The sequence below is a fragment of the Sinocyclocheilus grahami genome, unplaced genomic scaffold, assembly GCF_001515645.1.
Source record: "Sinocyclocheilus grahami isolate Dianchi unplaced genomic scaffold, SAMN03320097.WGS_v1.1 scaffold94.1, whole genome shotgun sequence".
Classification (NCBI taxonomy): Eukaryota; Metazoa; Chordata; class Actinopteri; order Cypriniformes; family Cyprinidae; genus Sinocyclocheilus; species Sinocyclocheilus grahami.
This window is the reverse complement of record NW_015505273.1, coordinates 977,870-991,450: the sequence shown is the minus strand read 5'-3', so window position 1 is coordinate 991,450 and position 13,581 is coordinate 977,870. Positions and strand designations below refer to the sequence as shown.

The window sequence follows — 13,581 nt, the reverse complement described above, 5'->3', positions numbered from 1 at the left end:
ACAACAAGGAGTTTGCCAGCTGAGTCAGTTCTAGATCGCATGTTAAAAGACATTCCCAGTCTCACAAACAGGCAAAAGGCAGAAGAAAAAGCATTTGAACACACTTTTCAATAGCATGTGCCCAGATATCACTGTGAACCCCACAGTTCAATGGTCATGAAATCATTACTAATATCCTGAATCAAATATTTAGAATTTGTAAAAAAGGATAAAAATCTGTTTGCATAAAAAAAGGGATACAAATGAGAGACAAAAAACAAAAAAACACTCACACAAGGAAAAGTGATTCTAATGTGTTTTGAGGCATCATTTGCACTTGGAAAAAAAATATGCATTAAAGCAAAACTGCCCCTATTTACACATTTCTGGTTTTATTGTGCACAATACATTTAAAAATAAAAACGCTCCACCTCTATACTGAATCTCTTTGTTGAATGATGTCATCAAGCCCTTTAATATTTAAGCCCCTCCCCTCAACCACATGGATCCTTTCCAGTACGTAACGCCTACTTTTCACGATCCAATTAGCATAAAATCAAGTCCCGCACTACATTTTTTCTCATTGAAAATCCTGTTTCACGCATAAATACATCAGATTATGTAAGCAAAATGGATTGAAAATGGATGTTTCATGTTGATACACGAGAAAGGGCCACTAGGTTTAACACAGAACCTCCACTTCAAAATAAACGTCTAGTATGCACGTCGCATAGCTGATTCTCGCTATGCTAGGCTTCATGGACGTCATAACATTAATATTGTTACAGGAGACCATACGCGAACACATGTCAGCAGCACAATAATTCATACTGAACATGGCTACATAGACGCACAGAATCATTCCCTGCTCTCGCTGGGGTACGATATGTGTTTTGGATACTGTAGGTTTTATTCGTTACGGTATTAAGGAAATGCTGCGTAAAGCTTCTCAGCAAGTCAATCAGGCAAGGAAATTGTTTCTCTGAGATCTCGCATTCGAGCAGTGCGGGGTAAAGTCTTTAAGGCCTTCTTCACCGCACAAGGCAACTAAACGGGCTCGACGTAGTTAGCCGGGTACAAGCCTCGCTGACCGCTGTCCAACCGGCCTCTGCACCAACCCTGCTCGTCCTCATCTTCCAGTTTGGTCAGCTCTTCTCCTGCGAAAACATATGGATCTACAGTTAATACGAGCTGATCAAATGCAAAGATATGCTTTTTTTTAATAAGAATAAAACACTGATTTTTGTCGTAGCTGTGCTAGTTTCATGACTCATGTCTTTTGATCCATTTTTTTTTTTCAGGATTCTTTGATGAACAGAAAGTTTTATTTAAAATTGTATACATTTGAAATGTCCTTACTGTCACTTACGATCAATTCAATGCATCCTTGCTGAATAAAAGTATTAATTTCTTAAAAAATAAAAATAAAACCTCAACATTTTGAATCGGCTAAAAGTTTAGTTCATCAGCAGTTCACTAGCATATAGATCACCCCAAAAGACATGAAAAAACAGAAACTAAGTATGTTCATAAAAAAGACTTAGACCTAGATTTTAAGGATCAAACACTGATTTTCTAGTAGCTGTGCTAGTTTCATGTCTCTTGACTTTTTCTTTTCACATAATAAAATGATAATTATAAAATTACAATTAATGTTAATTTATTTATTTGTTTTGGCAAGTATACTTTACTGATTTTAACCCTTACATACATTAAAAACACAACTCACTATTCGAATATTTTTAAAAAAACATTTTTATAACCGTTTAAATGACATTTTACAGTAAGAAAACAGGTACACTTTAACATTCCCAGAACCAAAATGGAATGTTTGGGAAAACATTTATAGAACATAAATGGTAGGTTATAATATTTTCAAAGCATTATTTAAACATTTATATTTTTATAGTAAAGATTTCTATTTAAAATTAATGCTGTTCTTTTGAACTTTCTATTCATCAAAGAAGGTTTTCACAAAAATATGAAGCAGCACAACTATTTTCAACATTGATGATAATAATAAGCAGTCTCTTGAACAGCAAATCAGCATATTAGAGTGATTTCTGAAGGATCATGTGACACTGACGACTGGAGTAATGATGCTGAAAATTCAGCTTTGATCATAGGAATAAATTACAATTTATATTATATTCATATACAAAACAGTTATTTTAAATTGTAATAATATTTCACAATATTACTTCTCACCAAGGCTGCATTTAAAACATCTTACCATTCCCAAACTTCTGAAGGGCAGTATGGGTCTCACAGGTTTTGCTTGGTGATTCTCACCTGCTTTAAATGTGAGCTCATCTTGTTCTTGGCCCTCGTAGTCATACAGCGCTCTCACTCGCACTCCTTTACTCTCCTCTTCGAATGGATTTCCACCGCCGTTTGTTTCGCTGGCTGGTTGAGCCGCAGGCGGCTGCTCGTCATCGGACCATTCGGCAGAACACTGCTGGTTCTTCTCAGAACTGCTCACGCTGAGGAGAACAACCAGATGAGAGAAGCTCAAGATAGTTCCTTCATAGATTAGAACATTAATTAATAGCACAAAAGCATCGGTACCTGCCCCGGTTTGCAGTCTGCGGTGTGCCCTGATCTACACCATGTGTGACTTGAGTCAGCGTGACTCCATCATGGTTCCTCTTCACCTTCTCTTTCTTATTAATGGAGTGGCTCAGCTCTGGGTTGAACTCCTGATTCAGAGACAGGATGGATTATGAGTGATATTCAGTAACTAGCACCAGATATGTGGTGTTGCACATCCTCACAGATCCCACATACTGACTTTACCTCAAACTGTGGCCAGTTCATGTGCATGCCTGGCCCGTGGATGTTGCTGAACAACTTGAGGTCTTCTTGAGCACTGGCTGAGGCGATGGTTCGCTCTAGTTCCCTGTAGACTGCAGAATAGCTGTAGAGATCGAATTATAGAGATTATTAGGAGATTTATGACTGGTTTGGTAAATGCAATTTTCTTGTATATTCATGTATTTCCTGTTCAACTAGGAAGTTGGGACTGGACATCGTAGGGCTTGTCATACTTGACAAGTTTATAATTTGTGAATATTGTATATGAACCAGCATTTTGAGAAAGATTGTAAATTATAAATTATAGAGGGGTTGTATGATTTCTTTGTTTTTGAAAAAACTCTTCTGCTCATCAAGGCTGCATTTATTTGATAAAAAATACAGTAAAAACAGTAATATTGTGAAATATTATTACAATTTAATAGAACTGTTTTCTATTTGAATATATTGTAAGATGTAATTTATTCCTGAGATCAAAGCTGAATTTTCAGCATCATTACTCCAGTCTTCAGTGTCACATGATCTTCAGAAATCATTCTAATATGCTGATCTGCTGCTCTAGAAACTTTTCTTAGTTCACATTTTTGCTTCATATATTTATGGAAACCATTCCACATTTGTTTCAGGATTGTTTAATAAATAAAAAAAGTTTTTATTTGAAATAGACATATTTTGTTACATTACAAATGCCTTTATTGTCACTATTCAATTGAATGCATTCTTGCTGACTAAAAATATACTAAAACTTATTTTTTTTAAATAAAAAACTTACTGTCCCCAAACTTTTGAATCTGCTTACATTTGAATTAGTCAACAGGACACTAGTACACAGATGACCTCAAAAGACGTGACAAGCCAAAAACTAAGAATGTTTATATTCATAAAAAAAGACTAGACTTCAGACCACCAGGTTAATGAGAACAGGTTTGTAATTTCAAGCTGACCTTTGGCTCTCGGTGAGGTTAAGATGGCGTTTGATGTCCAGAAACACCTCGCGGAGGAAGTTCAGCCTCTTCTCCTCAAACTGCTGGCACTGCTCAAACACCACCTCCATGTTCTCCATGTACTGCGGCGTGCACTTGCTGAGCTCATCAAGGCTCTTCTCGTATTTCTCTTTAGCCTGAAACACAAAACAAATGGCATCTTTAATCCTCGGACTTGTTGCATTTAATGTGAGATGCCTCATTTATGGAAATGTGAAGAGATGAGCCAATCATAACAGAGAGTATTTGTATAAAGAACTATTTCCATCCTCTCTGGCCCTTGAACTGGGTCAGAATTTAACGTTTTGAACTTTATGCAAACACTCTCTGTTATGATTGGCTCATCTCTTCACATTTCATATATATATATATATATATATATATATATATATATATATATATATATATATATATTGTGTGATGCTATTTTATGACAATTTCCCCAAATTCTGATTATTGTAATACAAAAAATAATTCTAAAAAAATGGTATATTATTATGCTGATTAAATAAAAAAATAATTGTATTTTGTATAACAGTAATTTAAGAATCATTGATGATATGATTTAAGATTCATAAGTTCAAAAGTAAAATGACCAGACACACTAAAATAATGAATATTTGTGATTAACTGTCATGAAATAATGACAAAATGCAAAACTCATTTTGGTAAATATTTAGGAAATAAGGCTATTTTTAAATATTATGATGCTTTTTCTCATTATCATAAAAAAATCACAGAAAATCTGTTTGTGTGTGTGTGTATGTATATATATATATATATATATATATATATATATATATATATATATATATATATATATATATATATACACACACACATACAAATTTATGACAAAAATCGTAATGACAGGTATAATTTTCTTTATTCAAAATATCTATAGGAAACCTGCACTTTTGACCTGCTATACTTACAGCATACATTTTCTTAACTGACTAATATCATTATATGGGTTGGTTTTATAGATGCACATGGGATGGTTTTATAGATAACTACAGCTGTCACTCAAATGTCTAGCTTGTCTATTGTTGTACTGTGGCTCAGCTGATTCCTCTGGGACTCTGGGTTAAGCGCATCTAATGGATGCTGGGTTAAAGGCCAATGAATTGGACGTACAGTGCGTTTGAGGGCCATTTATTGAACATCCCTGTGTTGCTTCCCATTAAGTGGCCCAAAGGCAGAGTAGTAATATGAAAGGAAGCTCTGGGGAGTCGGACCTGCTGGTATAATGAATAGCGGATGAAATTGCTTGAGGATATTTCCATTCGCTGCCATCTGTTTCTTCTATTGTGTTGAGCTTTAAAAGCTGGTTTTTTGGGGGGTTAACAGACGGGCGAAAGAAATGTCACAAAGTACAACATGAACTTTACATAAAATGCATTATCGAAAATGAAACTGGGCCAGAAATATGCTGCGTTCCAGGTCAACTTTTTATGGATACTGCTAAAATACAAAATCAGATATTGACAATAATCTATGCCATGCATACAATTTAAAGGAATGATCCAGTTGTTCCAATGTACGTACATGACCGTAAACATAACTTTTGGTTTGTTTATGCTATGAAATTGTTATAATTGTGCATAATATGCATTATTTTCTTGCCTGACCTTCTGAACGTCGTTTTTGCACTTGTCCAACTTCTCCTGGAGTTTCTTTTGCTGATCTGATGTGACTGACGCCTCTCCTTTGCTATTGGCCTCCCTTGTAGAGGCAATGTTTTCTTCTTTGCAGGCCACGTGGTATGTTTTCTTTGCTGTTTCCAACTGCAGATTGACGATAAGATGAACTTGATAAGCATTAGCACATTAAGTCAACTGTTTGTAGTTTCAAACCAAGATATTTCCAAGATATCTTGTAGTTCTAAGCCAAGACATAACATTAAAAATGCATGAAGTCCTTTTTTGCTATATTTGGAATTGAATACTAGTATACTGCTTGCTACAAACTGTAAGGAAAAAAAAAACAGAACACATTACTCAATGACAAATTTTTCAAACTGCATGCTACTTTGAAGTCACATGACCTCACTGCACCGCATGTTTCATTCACCAAATGGTGTCCAGTTATCATCTCAGGAAATACGGTTATTTTGCTCTTTTTTTTTAATCGAATTTTCTGTTGATATTGATCCAGTTTCAACTGTTACTCTAAAAATGGAAGGTCAAGTTGAGCGCATTGCATTCTAGGACACAGTGTTCTGTAGTATACTACACATTTAGACATATATACTCAAGGCATATATATACTTGAGTATCCCATGCACAGAGAAATATGCACACTGTGCAGTATACACACTTTTTACTGCAGAAATACTGTAGTAATTCCTTCTAATTCATCAGCATTTATGGCATTTCATTTCATGTTGACTGGTGTGCAAAAATAAGCTGATATTCTCTAGCAATTATTTTAAACATAGTTTTTAAAAATAATATTAATGTTTTTGAGTGGGAAAATTACCTTTAAAAGTTGGTAAATTATAAATGTGTACCCTAATGTTAAAAAAAATATTTTTTTTTTTAAAGAAGTCTCTTTTTCTAACCAAGGCTGCATTTGTTTGATCAAAAATACAGTAAAAACAGTGAAATATTATTACAACTTAAAGATTTGAAAATGTGTCTATTTGAATGTATGTTAAAATGTAATTTATTCCTGTGATCAAAGCTGAATTTTCAGCATCATTACTCCAGTCTTCAGTGTCACATGATCCTTCAGAAAACAGTTGTGCTGATTCATATTTTTGTGGATGAATGATTTTTTGATGAATAGATAGTCTAAAAGAACAGCGTTTATTTGAAATAGAAAAAAAATGACTCGGTGCACATTTATAAGAACATCAAATATAGCGATCATTAATTGGAAATGTGTCACAAATATCTTTCTCTTCACCTCTTTGAGTTTTTTGGCCCAAGGTTTCTGGGCTTTCCGGAAACCCTCCTCCGCTTCCTTGGTTTCTTTGAAGCCGCCCATCATTTGTTTGTGGTAGGCCTCTTTCTGCCAGTTCTTCACCTTCTCCAAGTCCTCATTCAGCAGGTTATTTTTCACCTCCTGGTGTAACTCGCTCACCTTTTCTGCTTCTGTCATCAGAGCGACCCAGGCTCTCTCCAAAGTCCCATACTGCGGCCCTGTGAGCAATAAACAACGCATTAAAATTGATTGAGTGAGAAAGCAAGGGCAAAAGAGAAGCTTATTTAGCTTAAGAAGCAACAAAACATTTTGCTTTAAATCTATTCAAGGATTTCTGCACAAACACGGTTCTCCATGGTCACATCATCAATCATTCAGCACCTCTCTCCACCAGCTGCCTCCACCTCTTGGACCAGTCGGTGAGCTGCTGCGCATAGGCCTTCTCGATCTTGGCACGCTCCTGGATGCAACTCATCATGTCATTGCAGAGTCGATGGCCATCCTCGATTCGCTTTACTGTACGCTTGTAGTTCCCAACCTGAGAAACATACATGTATATACATTCTGGAAAAGGTCAAGTCATGGACAGGACAGCACTAAAGCATTAGAGTTAGATTAATTCAATAGAATAATAAATGTAATTCAATAGAAAACAGTCACAGTCCACTTTTTCAGCGTCCTTGGCTCTGAAAGTATTTCTCTTATTCATTTTCTCCATAGGGATTTAAAAACAAACAAACAAACAAAACACAAATTTAATCTAATCTAAAACAATAATATAAAAATAAATTGATAAAACAACCAATTTTACAAATGTTACAAATTTTGTAATTTTACAAATTTAGTATGTATGTATGCATGTATTTATGTATGTGTGTGTGTGTGTGTGTGTGTGTGTATATATATATATATATATATATACAATTATTTTCTCTATTGTTTTGTAATTAATATAATTATTTTATAAGAAATTCGTATCTCAAGTTTTATATTGTACTGTTGTTTTATATTTAATAATTCATAAACTATATGATATATAATATAAAAATGATATAACTAATATAAAAATGGAATTGGCATAAAAAGTACAAATACCCATAATCCTAAGAGAGATCTTCCAAATTACATAAATGAGTATCCCGATGCTCTTAAACTTATCCTCACATATATAATAAATATAAAATGAATTATATTGAATTAAAATAATTCATAAAATAAATAAATATACCTAAAAATTCTATATATAATTTTCGGTATATTAAGACTTATATTAAAATTATATTCTATTTTTTATGTAATTTATATAAATATATATTATATATTTATTTTTTGGTTGTTTAGGAAGATGGGCTACGTCTGGAAAAGCATACTATTATACTACTCTTATATAGTATGTATACAGTGCACACTATGCAATTTTATAGTGTATTCCTTCACCAGATATTCAATTCTATCAAACACATTTTTATATGAAGTCAAAATCACATTTTCTTATCTGTAACAAGCTCAAGTCTCATGCTAGGTCTTGTCTTGAAAGGTTTATACATTATCTGTTAAAAATCTATTTCTCTGTGCAGAAAATGAATGGGATCCTACTACAGTCTGCTCTATAATATATGGCAGATAAATCAACAACAATGACACAGTTTTACTTCTAATATTATGTTAATATCATGCTGATCAATATAATGTTTGGTTGCCCTTTGGCTGAATGACACACTTCTACAGCATTGAAAGTCAATTAGTCAATATGATACATCATCACGTGACAACATCACTAACGCCATGTTTGGCATCTAATCATCCACCAGAGCTTCACAGTTGTGGTTGCTTGCACAAATGAGATATTTAACCTACAGTAAGTGTGTTATTAATAATATTCAAAAAACATAATTTAGTAAGATTTTGAGCCTGACCTCCCAGAAACTGTCCGTGGTCTCGTCGGACATGGCGGACTCATCGTAGGCACCCGACATGCTGTGAGATTTGGCAGAGCAGGACTGAAGCTAACAAATGAAATTCACCATGTACTGCAGAAAAGAGAAAATGACAAAAGTGATGAGAACATAAGCAGTATGGTGCAAAAACTAACAAAGAACAACAACAAAGTATTTTACCCACAATACCAACCTAACAGGACCTCTTACATAAAAATGATGCTTCATTTCTAAATTCATTTAAACCATCAAGATGTCAAGTTGTACCTTTGTACATGCATTTCTGATCATTTACTCACCCTCACTGAGGTCATCCAAGATGTAGATGAGTTTGTTTCTTCATCATCAGATTTGGAGAAATTGAGCATTACATCACTTGCTCTCCAATGAATCCTCTGCAGTGAATGGGTGCCGTCAGAATGAGAGTCCAAACAACCTTTAAAAATATCATAATAATCCACACCACTCCAGTCCATCAATTAATGTCTTGTGAAGTGAAAAGCTGCATGTTTGTAAGAAACAAATCCATTATTAAGACGTTCTTAACTTCAAACCGTCAATTTTGGACTCTGTTTGGACTCTCATTCTGACGGCAACCATTCACTGCAGAGGATCCACTGGCGAACAAGTGATGTAATGCTACATTTCTCCAAATCTGTTCTGATGAAGAAACAAACTCATCTACATCTTGGATGGCCTTCATGCTTTTCAGACTACCTTTTAAATATTCTGAAAAGCAAGAAAAGTCAAGTCATGTAGTCATTTGTATTGTGTTAGGCATACATTTTGCTTTCTGAGCATTTGCAAACTTGCAGAGAGGTCCATGATAACTGAAGGGTGACCTGTCACTGATTACTAACCCAGGTAGCCTTTACAATATTAAAAATGTAATTTGGTTGCAGGCCCTTTGCTAAATCATTGACGAAAGAAAAAAAGTGGAGCCCAAAACAGAGCCCTGGGGGACTCTTTTAGCAATCATGTGGAAACTAGATCTGCTGTTCTGGACATGCACGCTCTCAGATGGATCAGTAAGGTTATTTTAAACCAATATAGCTCCTCCACTAACCCAATATTACAGTGAGTGGCAGCTCATGATAAAGAACGTCATTTCAACTGAATCAAACGCTGTCTGACAAAGCAAGTTGTTGTGGTTTCCTATACAACACAGGGAATATTTGTAATAGTCATGGCTTTTAAGTTATGTTGTTTTGTATTTATCTAAACCAAGATAATACCTCATTTAATTTGTCGAAGGAAACTTAATCAAAATGTTATTTTTGCCTGTACTGAACATTCAATAACATGCTAATGTGACAAAGTAGTTATGTATAGATCAATGTGACTTTGTATATTCTTCTGTATATATACCTCTATATTCTATTTATTATATTCTCACTTAAAGAAAAGTCATCAAAAGACCAGACTTTGAACACAAAGGTGTCATCTGACCAGACTACACAAATGATTCAGTATGATTAAATCACACTGCCACTTTAAATCTGGCCACATTATGCTTGAAAACACGTCGCTTCAGTTTGAGGTCTGATTGCATCATGATGATAATTTAATTCTCTATCAGTGATTGACAACCGTCTCGTCACAGTGATGGACATCAATCAAAGTGAAAACACTGAAGGAAATTAATGAGAACATATAGAGAAGAGACAAATCCAATGTCACAATATCACACAAATATGACCTGACTGCACAATAACATCTGAATAATACATCTAATATAACCTTGGAAGAAAATGTATGAATGCCATACTATGGCTCGCTGAAGGCGTACTAGCAAAACTAACAAAAATGACATTGGCAAATGACTCAAGTGACTTCTGAGTGGTCACAATGATAATAAAATTGTATGCGAGCTATGATAATGTCATGCCATTATTCAGACCTGACAAGATGAGACATTCTGATTTAAGGGCCTCCAGCTATTTAATAGGACACTCAAAGGGGGGCTGAATAATATTTGGGTCAAATGAAACCAATAAATATGAACAGTTCAGAGAGACAAAAACAATAACATACAGCACAAATGCACCAACACTGACAACAAAAGTATAAAATCCTAACCTTATAAAGCCTAATGTCTAAATTAACAACATGATCAAAATTTTGATGAGAAACTTGCACACAATCTACTACATGCCTTCTGTCATCTGATTTATAGTTTATATGCTTTTAGCAACTAAAAGGCCTTTTAGTATAATTGTAAAAACGTCTAGCCTAGCTTCAGCTCGTGGTTCACGTGTCTTTGTGCTGTGAAATCTTTACTAATTTTTATAAAGTAAACATAAAAATAACTTAAGAACATTGTTAGTGATATTTCAAGATGAACACTTACTGAACTGAAGCAACTTTGGTTTACTTGATTATCCGTACATCATTTTTCAGAAAAATCATGTTCAAATGTGAGTATCAAATATGATCATCAGGATTTTGAGGAACGCTTATTTGTTCATCTCTCAATCATCATTGTATTGCATTGCATAATATGTTTTAAAACTACAGAGCTTTGATCATAAAAACTAAGCATTTAAATATAATCTAAATAAGACACATTATTCAGAGATATAGAGTAACAAATTATATTTATATGCATTTTATGTTAGTAGTCTGCTATATTGTTACAAAAGTCTCATTGATTTACATTAGAATCAGAATTTCATCTTACTTTTTGACAATATAAATATCAGCATCTGCACCAAACTGCATATTTTAGTTTGGACCTCTGAATAAAACTGAGATCCTTAAGTTTGAGCTCCATATTTTCACTGTATCATACTGTATGAGCCATAAAAGCCTGATGCATCAAATATAATACTAAAAAAAAAACATATATGCAACTTTAAAAAAATATTTTGTCCAAAGTTAAAAAAAACTGTTACATAAAAAAGATTTTCTGACTATTATGTCATATATTAGGCTTCACAAGGTTAAAGAAATTATAGTGCAAGTAGCTCGAAAACAATTTGGCCTCAATTTGGGCAGCATGTTCAGTTAATCTATTCAAATTGATGGGGTGGCAGTGGGTGCCGTTTTAATCATTGCACATGACTCTATTTGGCACGTTAGACAAAAGAACTGTAAAGTGGTTGGGCATCCTAACTATTGATTGACTTAGATCACAGCAACACTCAAAACACTGCATCCTAAACGCATAAAACATGCCACATTAAGATCAGAAACTTCAATAACTTTCTATTTAGATCACATTAAAAATGTCATCAAATAAGTCAGAGATAACCATAACTTGACATTTAACACTTATCTATATCTCATTACATATTATATGTGACAACAAGCACAGTCAAATACAATCTACACGCCAACAGAACATAGGTCATGCATGCATGAATGCACTAAAATACACACAAAAACACAGATGCATATGAGCATGTTTGTGAAAGTTACTCTGATAATCTCAACCAATCACAATTAAATATATACCTTAAATGCAATGCAATACAAGCTGCATAAAAGCGTCTGCCAAATGCATGAATGTAAATAAGAGTCAGGCAGTCAAAAACAAAACCCCACGCTACCTCCAAACAAAGCTCTCCTCCAGCTCCACACACATGCATCATCTCCTCCATACTGATGACGAACGCTCCAGCCACGACAAAAGAGGAAAAGCAACAAAAGGCTCACCGATCCCCCGCGTTCCGCCGTGGCACAGGCTGCCTTCAGACCCCAGGCACGTGGGACCCTCCACTCCCTAAAACCAACCCAAACGCCACTCCACACTTTTGTTCAATTTTGCCTCTTTCTTCCTGGGTTAAACATTTAGTTAGGCTTTAGAGTAACTGCAGATGCAGTCAAACTCACTGTTAAAAACACTTCTAACAAAGTGGGTGTTCACAAGTGCAGCAGTGTGTGTGTGTGTGTGTGAGAGAGAGAGAGAGAGAGAGAGACTAATCACATTTGCCTTGAATTATTCTGACAGAGTGAGGTTGGGTGGGGGCTTTAGTTTTGACAAAAACAACATTAAAGGGGTCATATGATGCGATTTAAATTTTTCCTTTCTCTTTGGAGTGTTACAAGCTCTTGGTGCAGGGGCGTAGATTACGCAGGGGACGTGTCCCCCCCACTTTTAATATCACGTAAATTCGTCCCCCGCACTTTTTCGGGCAAGTGTGTTTGCATAGAGGTTTTCAAGAGCCGGTGTGAATAAATATAGATTTAAATTCAAAGAGACAGGATAGTGTGTGCATGATCTGATGTTTTATTCGGACCCAGAATAAGGCGAGATGAACATTGAGGAGCGCTAAACACTCCGTGCAGTGTATGTTTCATTCATACTCGAAACCGGAGTGCGCTCTTGCGCAGAAAGTCGTACCAGGAAATTCCTAATATGGACAAAAGCGTCCAGCTATCGCTGTATGAAAACGAATGAAATGTTTGGAAACATCAAGTCATCAAGTCAACAAGCCATCTCCAGGTAATAAATAAAGTATATGAACAATGCAGTGCTAACTGACATAGCATTTATTACAGTATTGAAAGTTTTTTATATTTAAAGAACATTCAAACGTGAGTTTTGAGCAGTGTAGAGTAGCATTTGTAGTTTGTCATTTCTCCAATCACAAATGCAGACATGGTTTTATGTTTACACGGCGCAATGCAATGCAACACGTAAAAAGACAGTATAAGTCATTATAATCCATAATTATGTCCCTGGATGCAACAAATGCCTCGTTTATCATGGGTTTTAATGTTTTTGTCTCGTTGCTCCGGCCAGGACACGGCATCAACAGTATGGTGAGGGACGTAACATTTCCGTCACATGCTTGAGGTATTCGGCCAATCACAACGCACTGGATAGCTGGCCAATCACAGCACCCCTCGCTTTTCAGACCGATGAGCTTTGTAAAAATCGACGTGTTTCAGAAAGGCGGGGCATAGAGGAGAAACAATAATGTACAGTATGTGGA

The 13,581-nt window shown here is 35.1% G+C and overlaps 1 protein-coding gene across 3 annotated transcripts in view; it reads right to left on the bottom strand.

Annotated features, from left to right (window-relative positions):
• Positions 1-264: 264 nt before the first annotated feature.
• The window catches only part of LOC107587581 (protein kinase C and casein kinase substrate in neurons protein 1-like), a 36,891-nt gene continuing 23,574 nt past the window's right edge, over positions 265-13,581 (bottom strand). For 2 of the 3 annotated variants that reach the window (XM_016275411.1, XM_016275410.1), the window contains exons 2-10: positions 8,621-8,734; positions 7,086-7,242; positions 6,687-6,922; positions 5,408-5,563; positions 3,738-3,913; positions 2,776-2,896; positions 2,548-2,678; positions 2,272-2,462; positions 265-1,136 (exon numbers count right to left, since the gene is read on the bottom strand). In XM_016275411.1, the coding sequence (XP_016130897.1) occupies positions 1,027-1,136; positions 2,272-2,462; positions 2,548-2,678; positions 2,776-2,896; positions 3,738-3,913; positions 5,408-5,563; positions 6,687-6,922; positions 7,086-7,242; positions 8,621-8,680 (1,338 nt within the window). In that variant the 5' untranslated portion in view covers positions 8,681-8,734 and the 3' untranslated portion in view covers positions 265-1,026. Of the gene's footprint in view, positions 1,137-2,271; positions 2,463-2,547; positions 2,679-2,775; positions 2,897-3,737; positions 3,914-5,407; positions 5,564-6,686; positions 6,923-7,085; positions 7,243-8,620; positions 8,735-12,192; positions 12,242-13,581 lie in introns of those variants that run through there. The other variant, XM_016275412.1, reaches the window with a different exon arrangement.